Genomic DNA, 22,620 nt, shown 5'->3' with positions numbered 1-22,620 from the left:
GTTAGAAATGTGCTTGAGCTCAAAACACACTTGAAATCAGTTACCTAAAACACGAACCACAAGACACACTTTTAATCTGCAACATTACAAAAATCACAACTCCTTTCTCACAACTCCTTTCATTAAGAGGAAAAATTAAAAATGATAAGTAACGTGGTGAGCTATTTCTCAGGTGGTCAGATTGTTCCCCTCCCATTTTGTTTTGTTTCTATTTTTTAAAATCACCTGTTCACGGAAGCAAGCTAAAAAATTTAGGAGTAAGAAGATTTGGGTAAAACTCTCTTTTCTGCTGCCTCCTAACCCCGGCCTCTAAGATGAGCAGCGGTGTGGCGTCCACACAAGCACATGCGAACACACATACATGTCCATCCTCCCTGGAAAGATGTATCAACTGCTCAGGTCACTCCCAACTGCTTCCCTTACTTCCCTAGATAGAAATGAGTATCCTCGAGGTCAACATACATAGATCCTACTCATCATTTTTAAAAGCTGCGGGATATTCTGTAGTTTGGCAGTGACAAATTTGTTGAAACACTCAGGCAATGTCCTCTGACTCTGGACATTCACGTTTCCAGTTTTTTTGGTTTGTCACCACAGATCGGTCTGCAGTAAACATTTCAGGTATAATGCTTTTATAGGAGATTCCTGGAATTGGGATGGCTGGACCAAAACACATGTAAATTTAGAGTTTTGATAGCCAGCCCCCACGCCGGTCATTTCAATCCTCTCACAGCCCTGAGGCTCTGTGTTCCTATGAACTGGAAGGAGAGAGAGGTGCCTTGACCTGCAGGCCACAACGGCTGATGAAGCAGACCTCAAGCATGACCCCAGGGGAGCCAAGTTCCAGCTCAGAGTGAGCAGACGGTTCCTGGGTACCGGGGGCCTGGCCATCCATGCCAGCCTTGGCCCTGCCCACTGCTCCAAACGGGGACTCTGGGTGCATTATGAGGAGCACAGAAAGCAGAGCCCACGGTACACAAACGTCGGGGCCCTCCCTATACCCCAGAGGGCTGGGGCTCAGGGCTGGGCGCTCGGGAGGCATCTGGGGGGAGGTTTGTGGCAGCGGTGCGAAATGATGGGACTGGTTGCCTGGTACAGTCACCACGTCAGAGTGCAGCGAGGGTTGCAGGGCCCTGGGCGGTGGAAGCAGGGGTACCTGTGCCTCAAGGCCTAGAGCCCTGCGCCCCCAGGCCCAGCTCGGCCCTCCTCCTCACCTGCCCAAGAAGTCATCCTTGTCAGGATCCTCATCGTACAGGTCCACCTCCAGGTCCTGCCCAGGGACTTCATACACTGTGAACTGGAAGGAAAGAGAGGTGCCTTGACCTGCAGGCCACAACGGCTGATGAAGCAGACCTCAAGCATGACCCCAGGGGAGCCAAGTTCCAGCTCTGCCACCTGCCAGCTCGGAGCCCCGGGCAGGTTCCTGCCCTTCTCAGTGCCTGGAGAACCCCACCTGTAAGAAGGGAGTGATGCCCTCTCCTGCGGGGAGCGGAGGATTCGAGGCAGCTTGTGCCAGCCTGTGGGCAGGGTGGGTGCTCGGGACGCTGGCTGCTGTGCTTTCTGCCCGGGGCTTGCAGCTTCCGAACTGCAACACTCAAACAGCCTGTGGGCCTGCCCTTCACACGATAAGGATTGTGGTTGAACTTAAGGCAGAACTTCAGGCTCCCGGTGTCTGGCTCTGGGAGGGGAGGCTGAGAGGACTGGGGCAGAACTGCCCCTGAGCTTCTTTGATTTGATTTGAAAACTTCCAACAAAGCCAGCTCTGGTTGGGAAGGGACGTAGGAATCTGTCTATAGGCTGGCCCTCCATCAGGGGCCAGAGTGGCCCACCTCTGGAAGCCTGTCCCCAAGGGCCACGCCTGTGGCCCAGTGTTGCCCGTGGGGGTGTGAGGACCATGAAGGCAGGGCCCTCCCTTGTTTGGGACAGAACCACCCAGAGTGGAGCCCTGGAGGGCATGGAGAGCAGCCGGGAGCCGCTAAGGAGACCCTCACCTCAAACACCTCGTTCCAGGTGGGGTTCAGGTTCTTATGGATGGTCCTGCTCCGGAAATGCTGCAGGCCGATTCTCACCTTGGCGTAGGGGTCTGACTTGCCTTGGTGTCCTAGGAAGTTGTCCTTCTGGGCCAGCTTTTCTGCCTCCAGCAAGTGGACTCTGATGACTCCCTGGAAGATGCCCCAGCCCGGGCTTCACAGCTGTTTCTAAGGCCCTCAAAGCCCCTGACATCGGAGCCCCAGCCCCACCTTACCCTCCCCGTGTCTGGACAGGGAGACAGAAGCCAGAGACGACAGCCTCTTGGCCAGGGCCACGCAGCAAGGGACGGCAGGGCCCAGGGCTGTGTCCACTGCATCACGATGCCCGGCCACATCCCCGGCCCTCCCGCCCCTCCGTGCCTCCAGCCTGCCCCGTGAAGGGCCCGTTCCACTGCGGCCACTTCCTCGTCCTGTGCCAACTGCCACGCCACCTGAGCGGCTTTCCTCCTGCGTTCCAGCCCCTCTCTAGCCTACACGTAGACTGAGGCCCGGGGTCATTTCTTCCCACTACCCAGGTGTACACACCCCTGTGGCCGCTGTCTGCTGCTGGCAGGGGGTCCCTGGGCTCGTAAAGGCCCCAGCACTGAGTCAGCCCACTCCCAACGCCCTAGGCTATGTCACAAGTCAGAACAGAGCACAAGAACCAGGAAAAACACAGCTCAGGGGGCCAGTAGGCCTCTGGCCTAGAACTATTTCTTTTAAATATCAGTAAATACATATGCATTTGCCCTTTGACCCAGCAATCCCACGTCTAGAAATCTATCCTAAAGACATACTGGCAAACATATGAAAAGATATGGACAAGGCTCTTCATGACAGCGCTATTGGAAATAACAGAAGACCAGACGCAGCTCAGCCGTCCATCAGTAGAGAACTGGTTGAAGAGATGCGGTACATTCACGTGGTGGAGTACCACGTGCCACACTGTCATGGGGTGACCCTCATGACACACGCATGACAACAGCAAGGGGAGGAGAGTGATGGCCTGCTGCCGCCCACCCAAGAAAGGGGGGCTACGCGTGTGGTCAGATGCGTGCCCACAGCCGTCACGCGTGTACGTGCTCATATCAGAAAACAGTGAAAAATGCTGGAGGAGGAGGGACTAGGTGGTAGAAGCTAGACTCCTTAAAGTACAGTTTGTTTTTCACACTGGCCTTTAGAAGTGTGCAAATATTTTACATGATTGTAAAAGGAAGTTAAGGTAAAAATTAAACTCTAGAAACAGAAAATGGAAGGAAACAAATCAATGTAAATATTCACGGCCAGTTGTTGTCACAGACACACAGAGAGGAACTATTCCAAGTGAGTTTAAATTGTAGCCACTTGACAGTACATCTCTAGTGGGATATGCCCTAAGGACAGAATGTCTGCAGTAGCTATGAGGTAGGTGACGGTGCTGTACTGAGACTGCTAAACACGCAGTGTGGGGTAAGGGCCATGCGTCACCCCTGCGTGGCCTGAGTAGCCTGATGCCTCACACCTGGCTCTGATGGTAAAAATAGGCACTCTCCCGTCTCCTGAGGCCCTGACTCCCAGCCCCACGGCCAGGGCACCTTCTGTGGGGAGGCCATGTGGCTGTCCTCCTGAGGGCAGCCCTGAGGGCCGGCCCCCTCCTCAGGGGCCTCCTGAGCTCCCAGGACGGTCGGGGGCAGTGGGGCTGGGCACCCAAGGAAGCCCCACGTCCTGGCTCCTCCCCAGAAGGCGTAAGCGTTCTTCCTGCCACCAAAGGATGGAATGGGAGCCTCCTGTCCCTGAAGGGAGAATGGGGGGCTCCTGGAGTTTCCCGGGAGTGAGTGTGACTGCCCACAGTCCCCAACACAGGCCGCATGGGGGGACCAGGATCCAGGAAGGAATGCTCCCTGGGCTTTTTCCCTCCCAAGACAGCTGACTTTGGGCAAGTCATTCAACCTTCCTGAGACTCAGCCTTCGCGCCGTAAAATAGGATGCCAGGCCCTCACAGGGCGGAAATGAGCATCGCCATCTGAGGGTGCATCTCCCTGGCCCGTCTGTCCCTCAGCTCTGGGCCCAGTGCTCTGCGGCCAGTGCGGGTACTCACGCAGGGCAGAGGGAAGCGCAGGTTGGTCAGGTCCAGCCCCTTCTTCACGGGCACAGTCACACGGTTGGGCAGCACCAGGTGGGCAGCGATGAGGTCCTCCAGCAGGCTGTCTGACATCTCACTGGGGACAGTGGGCACGCACAGCTGTGGAGGGTGGCACCACCTCCCCCAGGCCACCTGCCCGTCTGCCCATCCCTGGAGCTGGAACCAGGAGCAGAGCTTGGGGGCAGGTGGGCCCATCTCGGGACAGAGCAGCCCTGACCCCAGCCTGCCTGGATGGGGGGTAAGGGGGAGGATGTAGGGTGTACATTTTGACCACCCCTGAGCCCCCCCCACCCCAATCCTGCTTTGTTCTCTGAGGCATCACAGCATCGTAGCCAAGAGCGAGGACATGGATCCTGGGTTAGAATCTTGGCTCCGTCAACCACAAGCTGCGTGACCTTGGAAAGTCTCTGATGTCTCCAGACCTTAGTTTCCTCATGTCTAAAATGGGGATAATTATGCCTACTTCCTGGGGTTGTTATGAGGATGAGTTAATACGTGTAAAGTGCTGAGAACAGTGCTTAGAGCCCAGTAAATGCCAGGTATGTGTTCACTGTTGTAGCCCTTCTACTCTCTGACATCACCTTGAAATCCTCCTTCTTTATTGCCTGACTCTATCTCGCCAGTAGAGGGAGACAGGGGCAGTGCCCAGAACAGGGCTGGCACGCAGTAGGTGCTCAGGAAATATCTTCTAACTGAAAGAATGCATGACTGGATTCTCTGCGCCCAGGGGGTGAAGATCAGTGGGAATGTCCCCAGTGAGGGAGTGAATTGTCCTCCCCGCAGGTGGGGACAGCTGCTGGGCCTGGCGAGCCAGCCAGGGGCTACCCTGGATGGTCCACTGTCCCTCCCTCCTGGGAGGTGTGTCCACACGGGGCTGGAGCCCTTCTCTGCTTCTCTCAGGGGCCTGAGGCTCTGAGCGCAGCACCACACCAGCCCCAGGAAGGTGGGTTGCCCAGACCAGCTCCTCCTCACTGGCCTCTGCTGTGACAGCTGCCCCCTCCCATGCCAGTGTCTGTGTCTGGGCGGGAGCCACTTGGGCTTCTCACACACACTTGGGGAGAGAGTGGATGTGAACAAGGAGGACACTCGTGTGTATCCACACCCACTGTGCCAGCACTGCACATACCTGACTGTTCTCTCAGGAGGCCTCAAGACAGAGGAACCAGGCTCCCCATTTACTGAGGAAGAGCCCAGAGAGGTGAAGTAACTTGTCCAAAGGCACACAGTGGCTGAGGGGGGGCCAGGAGCCTGGTCTGGCTGGCCTGGTTCCAGAGCCTGCGCGCGCCCCTCATTAGCCCACGCGGCCTCCTCTAGGACATCTCACCTGATGGCGTCACTCCAAACACACCAACGCTATCCCTCTGGAGGGGGCAGCTGCCCACCCCTCTCCTCGTGCAGAGAGGGAGAGGGAGGGCACAGCCACGGTGTGGCTCCCGTCACTGGCTGCACAGCCCGGAGGGCCCCACCTCGGGCTGGCCTGGCGGTTCGCACAGGCACTTACTTGATTCCTGGCGCATCCAGCAGGTTGGTCAGGCCTGTCCAGTTGATCTGCAGGTGCTGCAGGGGCAGAGGGAGGCCGTTAGGCTGGAAGGAACCAGAAGCCCAGGCTGAGAACCCTCTGCCAAGGGCCCCGCCCCCGCCCCCACGGAGAATTCAGCCAACTGCGGGGGGGGCACCCCCTGCGGGGGGCGAGGCGGGTGAGGGCGCCTCCCAGTCCTGCTCGGGACCAGGGCTGTCAGGCGGGCTGCTTCCGCCGGGACCACAGGAGCGGCCCGAGGGCACGGCCACAGGCCAGCCTGGCATCCGAGGGCTCTGAGTTACAGCCTCCTCTCTGTGACCTCAGCCACTTCTCCAGGCTGTTTCCTGGGCTCGGGGGAAGCAGAGTCGAGCACCTCAGGCCGCCTTAGGGAGCACATGACATGAGGGGTCCAGGTGGGCTCTGGCAGTGTCTGTTCTTGGGCTCAAACCCAGTGTCTGGGCCCAGTGGGCGAGCGCCGGCCCACAGGGAGCGGCAAGCCCGCCTCGTCCTGGGACTCACCGGCTTTTGAAGGAAGAACATGGTCACAGCTCCCACGAAGGGCTTGTCCACCAGGAGGGGCTCCAGGATGACCCGCAGCGTGCCCTGCAGCTGGACAGCACAGAGGGCCGGGAGGGACCTCAGCCGCCCTTCTTCCCGCACCTGCTCTGCTCATTCATGCCCGAGCCATCCCCAGATGTCAGGGCCACCTGCCATCACAGCAGGGACCACACTCGGGGAAAAGAAGCCAGCGTGCAGCTGCCACCCCTTTGCCGGTTCCCAAGGGCCACAAGCTGGCCCCCACTGCCTTGCTGCCGGGGGGCTGTAGCCTTGACCATGGCCGGGACCCAGGAGTGCTTTCCAGCTCCGGCTCAGCTCCTCTACTCCTACCATAAAATAGCTCTATCTCCTCCATCCACCTCAGTTTCTCAGCACCGGCTCTGCATCGCTTCATAAAGAGAGCCTCTCACTTCCCAGGGCAGTCGAAGCCTCTCTGGCAGGGGGATTTGATGAACAGAGGCAGGCGTGGGGCTGTCCTGAGCAGCGGGGTGGTGAAGCCCAGCCAACACTTCCTGGCCCTGTGATCTCGGGCCTGGAGTCCCTTGATTGGTACCAGCCTCTGTGCTTGGTGTCAACACCCCTGCTGCAGCCTCCTCCAGCATAAGCCCGCTTCCCCTGCCCTGACCCCCAACCTGGAGGCAGTCACGCCGGGCTCCACCCACCTGGATCCCGTTCACACCAGCCTGTATCTTCTGCAGCTCCACACTGATCTCACAGTCTCCGATGTAGCTGAAAGTGGGGTTGGAGAAGGAAGGCGGAGAGGAGGGGCAGGTCCACGACTCAAGAGAGGTTGGGAGACTCGCCCAGTGCAGCCCAGCCCAAGCCCAGATGGCCAAGCCCGAGCCCTGCATCACCTGGATGTGGACTCCCTGACAGCCTCGGCTTTTCTCAGCTCTGCGCAGACACTGCCCAGACCCCCCAAGGCAGCCCCCGGGGTCCCCGCACCCAGGGGTCCCATGTGCATCCCCACCTCTGCCCATGAGGGCAGAGACCTCTGGGCACCACTTCACCCCATGACACCCCGCAGATGTGAAGGAGGGGGTCTGGGTGCACACACTGCTGTGCCTCTGCCCCATCTCTGCCCAGGCCTCTTCCCCAGGGACACAGAGCAGCCCCGCAGCCTCCATCCGCCATTCATGCGGGCTGTTGCTGGGGGTGGTGAGGTGGGCACAGTAACAAGTTCTCAGAAGCCTGAGTTCAGCTGGCAGCTCCTGCCAAGCGATGGGCACAGGAAGCCCAGAATGGGTGCCCTTGAAAGTAGAGAGCAGAGACCCCATCAAAAGCCTGAAGGAGATGCGGAGGGAGAGGGTGGCCATCAGGCAGAGGAGCCAGACGTCACAGAAATGCTGTGCCCCCTGGAAGGGCAGGGGGACCCAGGGACCCCAGGGGCTCCCTGAGATGATTGGAAAGCTGGTGCGTGGGCTAGATGACCTTGACGTGCCCCAACTATTCACACAAGGATCTTGTGGCAGAGCCTCGGGGCCGGGAGGGCCCAGTTGCCATTAGCATCTCAACACACTTGAGACCAGCCCCCATACAGTGATGGGTGTTCTGGAGTTGCCTCCTGTCTTCCCAACGTGTTCTCAGCGCCAGCCTCTGGGCTAAGGACAGGAAATACAGAGGCACTGGAAATGAATGGCAACCTTCTGGAACCTCAGGAGTTGATCCTTGGTCCTTTAAGCACAGTTCAAAGCCCACCACCTCCAGGAAGACTTCCTGGATTGAATCTCCATTCTCTGACTCAAGCCTATTACAAACCTCATTCAAAAGGGGTGCCCCTGCCCGACCCACTGAAAAAGTCACTTGTGTGTCTTTGCATCCTTTAGTTTTTCTGAGGTACCACAGAGCCCAGTTCTCCTGCTGGCCTTTCACAGCCTGTGCTCGGAGCTCCCTGGGTTGCACCACAAGTCCCCACATTTTCTTGTCACACTTGCTTTCTCTTGCTACATCCTCTCTGAGACAGCTGGTCTGACCCTCCAGGTGACCTGGCCTCCAAGAAAGCTCTGTTGCCCAGGCCTTGGTACCCAAAACATGCCTGGTACCTGGTCTATGGGAGAAGCCAGGCCTGGGCTGAGGGCTCAGACAGTAGTGGCTCCCCTGGGACCATCCGTTCTCTTGCCACTCCTCCCCGTCCCAGCAGGGACCTTGTGCTCCAGCCCAGGGGGATGAAGGGGTATATGTGCTGTGAGGGGCTTTCGCACCCCAAATGAGTGTTTCCCTGCAACTCCATCTTCAACCTGGCTGTTCCCACAGTGTTCCCGCGCCCCCCACACCTGGCCCCAGGAGCACGAGGGCTCACCAGATCTGCAGGTCCAGGACCACCTGTCTCCGGTTGCACTGGTTAGTGTGCACCTTGATGCCGTTGATCCTGGGGTACTGGAAGAGATGCCAGAGGGTTGGGTCAGCAGGGGTCTTGCAGGTGGGGGGGGGGCGGGGTGCGGGGTGCTGCTGGCTCCCTGCCCAGAGCTGCGCTTCGTCCACAACAACCAACGTGACCACTGCACTCCCGGGATGAGGCATGAAAGCAGAAATCCACCCTGCAGTCCCTGCCCATCCTTGGCACCCTGATACCTCCCTCTCCAAACAAACAAAAACTTTTCATAATAAAATGCTGGAGAAAAAAATTCAATCAACCACACTAGAGGAAAGATTCTATTATCCTTCTATTCTCTCCATGGAAAGTGATGCTTACAAATGCATTGTCACATGAAAAGGTTATCAAAGAGTATGGAGCCAAAAATGCAGGAAAAAAAGTATTACAGGGATATGTTGAACAGTTCATTTAAATGATTATGTAACTTTTCCCAGAGTTTGTGATACGTGTGATATGTCAGCTTTTTTAAAAGGACAACTTGTTGTGATTTATTTTCTCATACGTTCTCATATTTATTCAACATTCATTTTTGTCCTGGTTTTACACTTCAAGTTTAAAATTCTTTTTCTTTAAGAGGGTCCCCAGAATTGTAGAAGCTTCAGGCCACACAGCACCTGGCTTGATGTAGAAGACCCAGAAAAACCAGCAGAAGCCTCGGGAGGAGGAAGGGGCCTGTCACTGACCCGCCCCAGCCTGAAGTCTGCTCCTGGGCTGGGGGCTGGTTTGCAGGCACCTGTGGAAGCTCAGCCAGCCCCAAGACCCCCATCTGCAGAGACCAGCCCTGGAGAAGGCTGCCTACCTGGAGGCCCCGCCGCAGAGAGGAGGGATAACCACTGTGAGCATCTCCTCTGTGCCAGGCAGGGCGGCCCTGGCTCAGGGCTCACAGTGAGTGTGGGGCACCAGGCTGGTCAGGTGCCCCACGTGGAGCACTGCTCACCCACCCACGCAGAGTGGCCCTGACGCCAGGCCTGTTAGTCACGCTTCACAACCACCCTTAGAAGTGAGTCCTTTCCTTTCACAGATGAGGAAACTGGAGCTCAGAGAGGTTAAGTCACTGGCCCAAGGTCATCACAGCAGTGAGCAGAGTTGGGCATGGACGTGGGAATCAGAGGAAGCAGGAAACACTCATGGGCGTGAAGGGAGTGGGTGTAGTGAGCGCACTGAGCCTGGCCAAGCCCAGGAAGGTCACGTGAGGAAGTCCTCTGTGATGCACCGCCCCCCCTTCCTCCACAGTGGAGAGGAGAGGGATGGGAGCGCTAAGAAGGGTGGGAGGAGCCAGGACACGAAGGGCTTTGAATCCAGGACCAGGAGCCAGCTATTTCTCCTGCAGGGCTGGGGCATCTGGTCAACTTGCAGGTCCCCCCCCTACCCCTCACCCCACCCAGCCCCGCCAGGTTTTCGTGACAGGGTGAAAATCATCTCTCAGGATCAGCCACTCCTAGCGAGATGGGAGATGGATGGGCCCCTGGCTGGACAGCTGGTGTTTGTCAAGCGGAGTAAATTTGAAGCTTTGTTTTTCCCCAGACACTCCAAGGACAAAGTTAGTGGCAAGAGCTGAGTTCTGCTGAAGTAAAGAGATAAGATGACCAGTCCTGAGGTCAAGGAAAACTTCTCTGTCTGCACATGCGCAGGAAGGCTCCTTGGGGGTCAAAAAGGGAGGGGGAGCCCCCCCATAATAAGTGTGCACATGCACCCACAGTCCTCTGCGGTGGAATCCATCTTAGCAAAAAGTTGCACACGAATCTTGGGGAGGGTCCTAGGACCAGTCAGATGTGGGAAAAGAAATGAGACCATTGGCCAAATGTAAACAAAGACCAGGAAGAACTGCCCTACATAAAAAGACTTAACCGCCTCTTTACCGCACTCCTCCTCATTAGGGAGGATGCCCACCCCCTTTCTCTCTGGGTGTGTATTTCTGCCTTGATTCTGCCTTAAACAAACAATTTCTCCGTGTGCTCTCTCACATGTTATGCTGTGTCTCTGATAATAAACTTTGTACCTGTTTTTACAGTTTTTGCCTCCTTGAAACGTTCTTGCTTTCAAATGGGGGCAAGAGTGAGGGCCACAATGCCTCTAGCCTCTAGCCCCCAGTGGTCTAGCGGTTAGGATTCCTGGTTTTCATCCAGGCTCCCCAGGTCCAATTCCTGGCCAGGGAACTAAGATCTCGCTTCAGGACCGCTCACTGCGCTCTCTCTGAGGTCACTAGGCCTGCCTGCTTCTGCCACCAGCAAGGGACCACTGTCCCACAGGCATCACCACCCAGCAAGCAGCCTGGCCGGGCAGGCTCTGCTATAAACACAGCGGTCCGCAAGCTTCCTAATCCTTTGCCTGCTGGGTTCTTCAAACGCCAACTCAGACACCACCCCTCCCAGAAGTCCTCCCTGACTACCACACTCCCACGCCCCTCCACTCCTGAAGCCACGCGTTCCTCCACGTCGTGCACGCACTGCCATGTCGGTGTCCGTCACCCACCAGTTTACACGTCTGTCTCCACGACAGGACAGGGACCTTCCTGAAGGCGGGGGCACAGCCACACCATCTCTTTCTACACTGCCTTGCACATAGCCGTGCTCAGGAAGTCATACGTGAGTGAAACAGGGAAAGAACAAATGAGCCAACAGATGCTGGGACAAGCGAGTCCTGGCAGAGTCTGAGTGGCTTCAGCCAGAACCTCCAGGGCTCAGGTAAGGCTGATCCGCCCCGACTCGGGAGGCTAGGGGGGCACACGCCCTGGGGCTGGCAGACAGCTCTCATCAGGCTGGCCTGCCCTCTACGTCTGCTTGTTCTGGAGCTGACCAGATGCCAGTGCCTCTGATTTACGGGGTGATGGAGCTCACAGCGGCTCTGCCTGGGGTATGCATATTCTGATGATCAAAATAAGACTTTTACATCAGTGGGGCACTGAGAGGCAGAAAGAGTGGGGCAAGAGGCTGGAATAGGAAATGCAGCCTAGAATAGGGACATGACATTAGGTGTGTTCAACACACACACTTTTATCCTGGGTCACCAAGTATCGTCACAGAACTAGCCTGGGCTTATAACACGGATAGCCAGCATCAACCAATTGGTAGAGAATTAGTCACTGCTTTGAGGCACTGACTATCCCACTCCACGATGGTGAGTTCTCCCCAGCTGATGCTGAGTTTAGGAAGCGTGACTCGTACGTCTTTGTGTCAGGCTGGCTTCCACCACATGGCATGTTCCCCAAATTTTGCTTAAGAAGAGTGGAATTATTTCCCACCTCTCCTTTTCCTTTTCTCTGAGCCAGGCTTCCCCAGAACCTGTAGAGATGGTGGTGATGGGACTAGGGGCTGAGGGGTTTATCCTGAGGCCGAGAGGCTGGGAAATACAGGTGGGGAATGGGTCCCCTGTGAGTGACCCCTGGCAGGGGCTGGGGAAGAGCCTGCACCGTAGGTCCGGCTGCCCTGCCTGAGACAGCACTGACCTTCTGTCCGAAGTAGAGCTTGGTGAAGGTGAAGGTCCTCAGGTGCACGTTCTTCTCCTGGATCTTGGGCTCGAGTTTCTCCCGGAACTTGTTTTCCATGATCACGCTTAGGTAGGGCCAGATCTGGGAGATGATCTGGGAGGACAGGAAGAGGCCTTTGGTGGTCAGGTCTGTGCCCCCTGCCCCAGACCCATGGCTGCCCAGGGGTGGCCCTTATGCTGCAGCACCCATCTGCCTGCCTGACCCCCTATCCCATCTACCCACCTATCCGTCCATCTGTCCATCAGACATCAGATAACTACAGCCGTGGTTCTCACTCTTACAGTTAGATCCCAAGATTTGCTGCCGTTTTGCAGCCCACCATGAAATAGTCACTCACTAAACTTAATATGATGAGGCCCTTTAGTTCTGCGCTAAAACATAAGCTACCTGAACAACACTGCGGTGTAAACGAGAAGTAGCAGGTGCCAGAGGTTTAAGAAGAAAAGAAAAGAAAAAAAGCCACAGAAGAGAAATTTAAATTGTTTCCTGTGGATTTAATTTTTTTTCTAGCAATTGGGAAAGGCTGCCTGTAGCTGATTTCTGCAGCAGGATGACTCACGGTGCTGGGAACCAAGTGTAGGACCTGGGGAGAGGGAACGTGGTGGAGAGATGGAACCTGGCGGCAGAAGATGGTGAGCAGAGAGTGGTAAGGAGCAGGGAGGGGGAGTGGGTGGCGGGAGAGCAGCCCATATGTTCTGTTTGGGGCAAAGGCCTCTTCCATCTCTGTGACTTGGGCCTTAGTTTAAAGATGCAGCTCCCCCTTTACAAACCCTAACCAGAGGAGCCTAAAGGAAGTGCGGTTTCAGGGTTTAACGCCCCTATCCCTCTCAGGCCTCGATGAGCCAGGCATTGTGGTGTTTTAATTACCTCATTAATACTCACAACAACCCCATGAGGCAGGGACCATCATTATTCCCATCGCATAAAGGAGGGAACCAGCTCTGAGACATTAGGCAACCTGCTAGAGGTTGCACAGCCAGTGCTGCCAGATCCGGTCTGGGAACCAGGCGAAACCCTGGTTCCCTAATCACCAGGATGCTTGGGTGATTAGGAGCTGCTGTCAAATCCCGAATCACTGTCTTCCTCTCCCCAGCATGCGCTGATCTCGGCCTGGTGGGCCACTGGAGGCCTGCATTTTGCTCTGTGCTTCTCTGTACTTTTAAGTTTTCTGCTGTGGCCATGCATTAATTTCACAATAAAAAATATTTTCTTTTTAGAAAAGAAAGTCATTGGTGATGAGAAGAACCCGGAGGGTGGGAAGAGCAAGCGACAGGCAGAAGGCCCCCACCCCAGCGACTAAGGGCCACCCCTGCTCCTCCCCGGGCGGGGCTCCCACCAGGACCGCCCCGTCCAGGCTTCGGGTGACTCAGCCAGGGCTGCGGGGGAGGACGAAGCCTGGAGTGAGGCCGCTGCCCCCAGGCCCTGGCCTTACCTTGTTGGCCCACTCGACCCGCTCCACGTCCGGGAAGTGGATCTAGGGAACAGAAGCCCCGAGGGGAAGTTAGACTTGAGACCGGCCCGCCCTGCGGGACCAGGCGGGTTCCCACTCCCCAGCACAGAGCTGCACCGACCTACCCTGGGAACTGGAAGCCGGCCCGCCCTCAGGAGGAGTGCATCAGGCGGGGGGCAGCCAGCCCGAAGGCGCCCACGTGCGGCCTGACACTGACCTGGCCTCGGCCGCCAGCTCCTGGCTCAGAAGGCACAGAGGGGCAGTTCTGCGGCGCCCCTCCGCCCTCCCCTCGCCCCTAGCCCGCCTTTCCAGTGGAAGTACAGAACCCCAACCCGGGCCTTCCCCAGGGTGACGCCCGAGTTTGCTTCTTGCAGATTTTGTCCCCCTTACTCTCTTTAATGACACAAGTAATCATAGCCCCTGTAGAAAAAATTAGAAAATACAGCTAAATGAAAGGGAAAATATTTTATGAGAGAATGCCACCCGGTGATAACTGTCATTACCAGGTTGATGCGTTTCCTTCCAGTCTTTTCCAGAAACAAGTATGTGTAGTTTTCACAGAAATTGAGGTCACAGGGCTTTTTTGCAGGCTGCTTTTTTTCACTTAATATATTGTGATTGTGCTGACTCCAGAGGTAACTGGTGCCAATATAAAAGGCCAAAAAGGGCACCGTGTTGTTTCCAGGGGCAACTGGGGAGTGGACGTGCCCCTCCTCGGCTCTCAGGGGCCCCCCCAAGCCCCCCCACGTCCCCGGCAGGGAGGCCCCTGGGCCAGATCCTATGGTCACAGCACAGCTCCCTCCAGGGCCTGCTGGGTGAGCCCTGCCACATCCCTTGGGTGGGTGGGTGGGGGGGAGGTCCCTGAGGGGAATTGACAATCCTGTCGCCTAACCGTCGCGTAACCTGATTCTGAGGGTGCTGAACCCCTCCCCACAAGTCTCCGTCTCGGAATATGTCTACTGAGTGCACTACCCAGCCCCGACGAGGGCCCCCTGCACCACCACCAGGGTTTCTGGGATGGACAGAGTAAGAGTGTATGGGTGCCTGGCACAGAGCACGGGTCAGTAAAACGGAAGGGGCGGCCATCACTGTCACCCTGCCGCAAGTCCCCGGAGGACGAGGCCGACTCCGGATCAGATTCACGGTGGGCCTGGGACCTCCGAAGGTGGAGAAAGGGCCTGCCCTTCCCACCTGGGGGCTCGGAAGGCGCGCTGTCCAGGGACTGAGTAAACGCGTCCATGCAGTTCACACACCTGCCAAGTGCCAGGCCCTGAGCTAGTTCCGGGGATGCCCCGAGGACCCAAACGCAGACCTAGGCCTAGGCCGCTCGCCCAGGAGGAGACGGAGAGAGATTTCATTCTCTCAGGAGCAGTTTTTAACAGCCTTGACAGTTCAGAGGAGCTCAGCGTTTCTGAGACTCCTGGGACATCACGCCATTCTCCCAGCCTCAGTTTCCCCACCTCTGGGCAGTGGCCCATACCAACTTGGAGAAGTGTCTAATATTCCCAGGTGCTGCCAGAAAATTACTGCCTGGTTCCCAGAAGGGGAGCCAGCCCAGCCCAGGAACAGAAGGGAATCGTGGGGGGAGTAGGGGGGCAGGAGCCAGGGTCAGCCCGGCCAGCTCACCACACATGCCGTGCAGCCGCCCTGGGTCAGGTCGCATGCTGGGCACCAGCCAAGTGTAGCGTGAGACCCTTCCATTGCTCCGTTACACTCACTGCCCAGCACTAAAGTAAAAGCTCCTGCACGTGGGTCTGAAACAGACCTCTTTCTTCCCCGTTGATTGCTCCATTCACCGCCCTCTTAGACGTCCCTTCTTCCAAGCAGCCTTTCCAGATCGCTCAAGCTGGGGCTAGGTGTCCCTAGCGTGTGTTGCTGCTTCTCCATCACAGCTTTCAACACACCTATTAGAGCCGCTGGGGCTTCCGCCTGCCTCCTTACCAGACCCCAAGCTCTGGTGGCTGACTCAGCCGTGCTTCCTGTTAGCGCCTGTCCCTGGCGTATGAATGTCTTAATAACTATTTGTGGAATGAATGAATGCAGGAATGATCGAATGCAAGGTTCTTGTCCTCAAGGAGCTCTCAGGCTGGTGAAGGAAGCATGCAATTAACAGGCTATTCCAGTACAGGATCAGCACCAAGGCAGGCGGAGGGGGACCCCCACAAAGGGGAGAGTTTGGTTATAGTGGGGCTGTCACTGGTGCCTCCGCTCCTCTTGTGCCCAAGCCTACTGGCTGGACCCCTCACACCCTTCCTTCCGTCCTAACACTGCACTTCCCATCCCGTCCCCGCACACCCTATGTGCATACCCCTTCCAACGTCCTGCACCCCCGTCCAGGTGATTCTCACCCCTGGAAGCTGAGAAGCTCTGATCTGCTGAACCCTGGAAAGGTGATCCAGCTTGGTGGGTCCAACCTTTGCCCAAACTTGGGATCTAGTCAGACGAAGATTCCTGCACTGCCTCACGTCTACTGAATCAGGGTGTACCTGGGCGGGGCCTTCCAATTTATTTTTAACAAGTTCCTGGCGTGATCCTGAAGTTCAGTCAGGGTTGATGTGAGGTACCAATGACCTGCCCAACCCTGCATTAGAGTGACCCACACTCACCCTGACATTGAGGACAGCAATGGAATGCCCAGGGCCCACTCTGAGGACGGTGTCATGGTCTCTCCTGGCCACCCATGCCTGTATTTGAGGCTCCTGTCCAAGAGATTCCCCCAGAGAGTGAGTCTGAACCCCTGACCAGAGCAGCGATTCAGACAAAGAAAATAAGAGACCATCAAGACACCTTATTCTGCCTCAGGCACCTGTAGGGCCTCCCTGGGTCCGAATCTCAGCCATGTCATCCCTCCCCAGGGAGCCAACACAAGAGCCGGGCCACCTCCTTTGTGACTGCCCCTGATTAAGCTCTGGACCAGGGAAGGAAATGAGACAGGCTGCCATTCACGGAGCAACTGCTCACACCCAGTGCTTCCTCAATTCCATGAAGACAGATGAGTCTGTTCGCCCATTATAATCCGGACCTTTCCCTACTCCAAATTCTCAGAGTTATTCTATGTTTTTATCTACTGGTTTTGTGTTTTAGCTTTTGCATTTAAAATCTGTCTGGAATTTTTTTATAGCAGGTGAGATAGGCGTATAATTTCTCTCCACACTCTCACTAAGGCAATTTTTTTTTAACATCTTTATCGGAGTATAATTGCTTTACAATTTTGTGTTAGTTTCTGCTGTATAACAAAGTGAATCAGCTATATGTATACATATATCCCCATATCCCCTCCCTCTTGTGTCTCCCTCCCACCCTCCCTATCCCACCCCTCTAGGTGGTCACAAAGGACCGAGCTGATCTCCCTGTGCTATGCGGCTGCTTCCCACTAGCTATTTTACATTTGGTACTGTATATATGTCCATGCCACTCTCACTTTGTCCCAGCTTACCCTTCCCCCTCCCCATGGCCTCAAGTCCATTCTCTATGTCTGCGTCTTTATTCCTGTCCTGCCCCTAGGTTCTTCAGAACCTTTTTCTTTTTTTTAGATTCCATATATATGTGTTAGCATATGGTATTTGATTTTCTCTTTCTGACTTACTTCACTCTGTATGACAGACTCTAGGTCCATCCACCTCACTACAAATAACTCAATTTCGTTTCTTTTTATGGCTGAGTAATATTCCATTGTATATATGTGCCACATCTTCTTTATCCATTCATCTGTCGATGGACACTTAGGTTGCTTCCATGTCCTGGCTATTGTAAACAGAGCTGCAATGAACATTGTGGTACATGACTCTTTTTGAATTATGATTTTCTCAGGGTATATGCCCAGTAGTGGGATTCCTGGGTCGTATGGTAGTTCTATTTTCACTAAGGCAATTTTATAATGACATACAAAAAAGGAAGGAAGGGAGGGAGGGAGGGAGGAAAAGAAAGAAGCCCATGTTTCCTCCTAACTAGTGAAGCTACTTCCCTCACACAACAGCTTCCCATGTGTACTTTGGTGTGTTTCAGGACTTGGCATTGACCTCCATGGTCTGTTTGCCTGTTTCTGCATCAGTACCACACTGTTTTAATCTCTATGGCTTCACAATATGATCTGGGTAGGGTGATTCCCCTCTTTCTGCTTTTTCAAACTGATTTAGATAATAGTAGGTATTTATACTTCCATATGAATTTTAGAATCATCTTGTCAGTCTGTCTCCCCGCCAAAATCCTCCTGAGATTTTGATTGTTGTATTCCTGAATATATAGATTAATTTGTGGGAGGACTGATCTCTTTACTACATTTTGCATCCATGAACAGAATATTTCCCTTTATTTATTCACATTTGATTGTATTCACATTTAGGATCATAACCTTTTTTCTACCAAAGTCCTGTACATTTTTTGTTAGATTACTTTGTGGGTTTTATAGTTATTAAAAATGGTATTTCATTTTCTGGGCAATTTTTGTTGAAATTTGTTACTAGTTCTAATTGTTTGTTAATTCTCATAGGTAACTTACATACATTTATAATCTCCAAATAATAACAGTTTTTTTCTTTCCGCTCCCCATCCTTATCCTTACTTGTTTCTCTTGGCCAGTCCTCTGGTACTATGCAGGCACACTGGTGATAGCAAGCTGCTCTGTCTGGTGCCTGACCACAAAAGAAAGTTTCTCCATTAAGCACAAATTTTGCTATAGATTTTGGAGGACAGCCTCTATCAGACTGAGGAAGTTCTTTTCAATTCCTAAATTTCCAAGAGCTCTCATTACAAATGGGTACTGAACTATATTCAATACTTTCTCATATCTATTGAGATAATCATGTTATTTTTTTTCCTTTCATCCATTAATGTGGTCAACTTAACTGATATTTCTTTCTAAAACAGAACCATCTCTAGTTCCTGGGATAAACCCTACTTGAAATATTTAGCTGGCCTGATATTTCATTTAGGCTTTATATACTAATGATCCAAAGTGATACCTACAGCTTTTGTTCTTGTACAATTCCTATCTGGTTTTGGTATAAAGATTTTATGATAAATTGTAAAATGAGTGGGACAGCTATCCTCATCCTCCTATTTTCTGAAACAACTTGTAAATATAGGAATTATCTGATCGATGGAATTTAGTCTATCTTACCTCTGAAACCATCTTAGCCTGAGACTTTTGGGGGTGGTAAATTACCATGTCTCTCTTTAGAGGTTAATGGTGTATTCAAGGTGATGGTGTATTCACTGATCTTAGTCTGGTAATCTTGGCATTTGTATTTTCCTAGAAATGTATCTAGCTCATCCAGGTTTCCAAATGTCTTGATATATAGTCATTTACAATATTTTATTATTTTAATCTGTTATATCTGTAGTTATTTCTACCTTTTTTCATTCTATATTTTATTTTCATCTTTTTCTATTTTTTCATGATCAAGCTTGACAAAGTTTTGCCTATTATATTAATCTTTTGAGAGAATGGACTTCAGTTGTTAATAAGTTTCTTTCCCCTTTACCTTTATTTGAACATTTTTCTGTTCATTTTTATCCCTATATTTATCATTTCCTTCCTTCCTTCTTATTTCTTTGATCTAAATCTGTTGTTCTTTTATGTTCTTAGGGTCAACTCTATGAGTTTTAGAGTTGAATCATTTATTTTCAGTTTTTCTTGTTTCATGATAAATTCAAAGTTATAAATTCCCTTACAATTTTTAACAGTTTTTCCATCATTATTCAGCTCTCAGTTTTTGTAATTTCCATTATGACTTCCTCTTAAACAATGATTTTTTACAATAGTAATATTTTAAAATATCTAGATGCACGAGATATCTATACCTATTTTTGTTTCCTAATTTAATTTCTTTATGATCTGAACAATCTGTAGGATGGCAATTCACTGGAATATAGTGATAATTCCTTGGTGGCCTGGTACATGATTAATTTCTATGGTTGTTCCATGTATGATCAAGTTATTAATCATTTCCTTTTAATAGTCTTTCTCCTTGCTTACTTTTTGTCTACTTGATTTTCCATGTTCAAAGAGGAATATATGAAAAATTTCAAGCCAAACTGCTGATTTATCTACTTCTCTATGCAGTTCTATTAGCTGTTGGTTTGTATTTCAGGTTTATATTATGCAGTACATATATGGCCATGATGATTATTTCTTAATTATGGCTCCTTTTATGAGCATATAACATCTTTCTTTGTCTTAAAGATATATCCGAGTTACAGTCTATCTTGTCTAAGATGAAAATTGCTACTACAGCTATCTTTTGCTTCAAAGTTACCCAGTTGTATTTTTTTCATCCTACTTTCAGCCTTTTTGAGTTCATGTTATCTCATGTTGTTTAATACTCATCTTAATCCCTTATTAGACCCATTTTCCAGATAAGGAAACTAAGGCTGAGAGGTTACTTAGAATCACCAGCTGTGGAGTGCTACAGCTGTGACCCAGATCTAGGTCTGTCTGTGCTTTTCCACTCCACCACTCACTCCTCTTAAGAAAACATTACATACCACTGTTTTCCTCTCTTACAGAAAGTCTAATTGGACAGAGGACTGCCCTCATGGGACCTGAGCCTTCACCGGTAGGCCATGCTTTCTAGCTAAGGGTTGCACAGACACTTTCATTTGATCCTCCTCATGCTGTATAAAGTGAACAGCAAAGATGCAATTATCCCCGTTTTACATATGAGGAGAGGCTCAGAGACTAGCACTTGCCAAGATCAATCAGGCGACCAGAACTCAGATTTTCTCACCTGAGCCCAGCCTTCAAATCTTTTTCTCATCTGTTTCCCCTCCCTAAGCTTAAGCCATCTGAAATGTCAACATTTGAAGTCCATTTCTCAGTGTTTTTCTAACCTATCCCTTTTGCATTTAAAATTCCATCGCTTTAAACCTCAGTTTTCTCAACCACAAGATGGGTACAATACTACCAACTTCACAGAGTTCCTGAGAAAACTAAATAAAACAATGCATGTAAGGTGCTCAGTACCCTTCCTGACTCAGAGTAAATGCTCCAGAAATGGTGATTCTTGATGGAAGTTGTACAGACGTCAGAGGTACTAACACTGACACTTCTGACCTCAGGTACATGCCAAGAACAAGATCACGTGGGCTGTGTGTCCATTTCTGACCCAAAGCCCGGCAAATCCCCTGGGTCTCCTAGTGCCTGCTGCTCTGCACTTTGGGAGACCACTGAGAAGGCGGAACGGAAGATGAGAAGAGGATAACACAGCGAAAGTGGTTGAGGTGGAGGGGGAAGGACCCCGTAGATTCTTGTTTCTCTGGCCTCCGCTGATTGGCTGAGAGATCTGTGCCCCCAGATAATGAGCCACAGATAGGCTGGGCCCAATGCCCATGAGGCACCACGGGAAACTCTGCCCAATGCAGGAGCTCCACAGTGAGGTGGGGCAAAGCGGCCCAGTCAGAGCCTCTGTCTGTGGCTTTCCCTTGCCAGGTAAACAAAGGGAAGGCAGAAAAAGAAGCCACATGGCTCACTCTCAGACTGAGTCCTAAAGTCACTTTTGTACCAGTTCCCATGAGGCTGGGGGTAGCCGGGTGTCTTTGGGACCAGCTAGGAAGAGAGACGCTCACACCACCAGGCAACGCAAAGGGCTAGACTCTGAGTTTGAGCGATTCTCAAACTTTTCTGTATAAAAACACCACCTGGAGAGCTGGTGAAAATGTGGATTCCTGCTTGGGGCCTGGAAACTTGCATCTTTCACAAGCTCGCCAGCTCGTCCTGATCCTGGCGGTGGACGATGTGGAAGCACGAGCACACAGGGCCCCCCAGGCTAGAGGACCTGTTCCAGCCCTGGAACTAGGTGGCTTTTCCGCTCCCTGGGGTTCCTGACCAGGGCTAGAGAGTCACAGCCTGTGTTTCCAGCTGTCACTCCTAGGAGAACATCAAATTCCTACCAGCAGCCTATGGCCCTCAATTCTTTGACAAATCTTTTGGACCACAAAGAGCAAAGGGAGGCAAAAGCTAACAGGTGAAAAACACAATATCACAATTCTGCCTAGCTTGAGGCACTGCCCTTGCCCCTAGGTGTCCTCACTCCCTTCCTGCAGCCTCAGGTTTCTCCGGACTGAGAGGAATGAAGCTGCTCATTCCTGTGATGCCCATAGCATCTACAATCACGGAGATAATGGACAAAAATCTACTTCTAAATGGAGACAGAGCTCTTGAAGTTTCGTCTCCATAGAAACACGAACACTCTTCTGACTGACGTAGTACAGGTATGAGCATTTCCCCAAAGCAGGCCTGGAAAATTCGAAAGTTGTCGGGCCGTGGTCAAGTCACCAGGATCTCAGATGCTTGCTATTCCTCCTGCAGGAGCCCTCGGGGAAGTTTCAACAAGCAGGGGCCTCAGCCTGCATCTAAGGCCTCCCTAAACTAACACAGTCATGCTGCTTTTAGTGCCCTTGGGCCAAAGCCTTCCAGGCAAAGTGGGCTAATAATTTAATGACGGCGTTTTTAGACATTGTCAAGAGAGTGGTGGTAATGACAGCTTAGAGAGGAGAGAAAGACTGGAAATCAGACCGAGTCTAAGAATTCCAGACTAGCAGAGACCACCAAAATGGCCCACATCGGTGCTTCCCTTTAGGTGGTCACGTGCTTTATTTCTTAAACTCTTTAGGAAAAATGATTCCACAGCAGTTGAGGAAATGGAGCCAGAGTGACAGCTGTATCCCTTTGGGGGGTGGGGTCCACAGATGGGCTGGGGTGTGAGAGGCCTGGACAGCAGCTTCTGGCCACCAGACCCTCTCAGCAGGCAGGGGGATTGGAGAGCTTCACTTACAGAGCTTGCCTGTCACTAGGTGAATCCTGCTCGCTCCCTCGCACAGGGACGGTGGCTCCTCCCGTGGAAGCAGGTGTGTACGGACACAGAGAGACACACAGACATACAGAGGTGGGTGCACACACACGTGCAGACAGACACACCAAGATATACACAGACACACAAAGACACATGTACACACATAGACACACACACACGCACAACTACAGACACATCCACAGAATCACATGTACACATGTACAAAGACCCAGGTACACACCCTCTTTGCTAGGAAAAAAAAAAAAAGAAAGCCTCACGTCTCTGCTCCAAAGGACTTTTTTTTTTTTA

At 52.6% G+C, this 22,620-nt stretch overlaps 1 protein-coding gene across 8 annotated transcripts in view; it reads right to left on the bottom strand.

Annotated features, from left to right (window-relative positions):
* Positions 1 to 22,620, bottom strand: part of ESYT3 (extended synaptotagmin 3) — a 49,629-nt gene that overhangs the window by 16,642 nt on the left and 10,367 nt on the right. For all 8 annotated transcript variants that reach the window (XR_005019695.1, XM_036850398.1, XM_036850401.1 and 5 more), the window contains exons 2-10: positions 13,502 to 13,543; positions 12,028 to 12,162; positions 8,508 to 8,584; positions 6,871 to 6,937; positions 6,170 to 6,259; positions 5,633 to 5,688; positions 4,087 to 4,207; positions 1,992 to 2,162; positions 1,215 to 1,297 (exon numbers count right to left, since the gene is read on the bottom strand). Coding sequence is in view for 7 of the 8 variants with exons in the window: in XM_036850398.1 (XP_036706293.1) it covers positions 1,215 to 1,297; positions 1,992 to 2,162; positions 4,087 to 4,207; positions 5,633 to 5,688; positions 6,170 to 6,259; positions 6,871 to 6,937; positions 8,508 to 8,584; positions 12,028 to 12,162; positions 13,502 to 13,543 (842 nt within the window). In the remaining variant the exon portion in view is untranslated. The remainder of the gene's footprint in view (positions 1 to 1,214; positions 1,298 to 1,991; positions 2,163 to 4,086; positions 4,208 to 5,632; positions 5,689 to 6,169; positions 6,260 to 6,870; positions 6,938 to 8,507; positions 8,585 to 12,027; positions 12,163 to 13,501; positions 13,544 to 22,620) is intronic.

The sequence above is a fragment of the Balaenoptera musculus genome, chromosome 4, assembly GCF_009873245.2.
Source record: "Balaenoptera musculus isolate JJ_BM4_2016_0621 chromosome 4, mBalMus1.pri.v3, whole genome shotgun sequence".
Taxonomy (NCBI): Eukaryota; Metazoa; Chordata; class Mammalia; order Artiodactyla; family Balaenopteridae; genus Balaenoptera; species Balaenoptera musculus.
The sequence above is the reverse complement of the archived record's forward strand: the minus strand, read 5'-3'. Positions and strand labels throughout refer to the sequence as shown.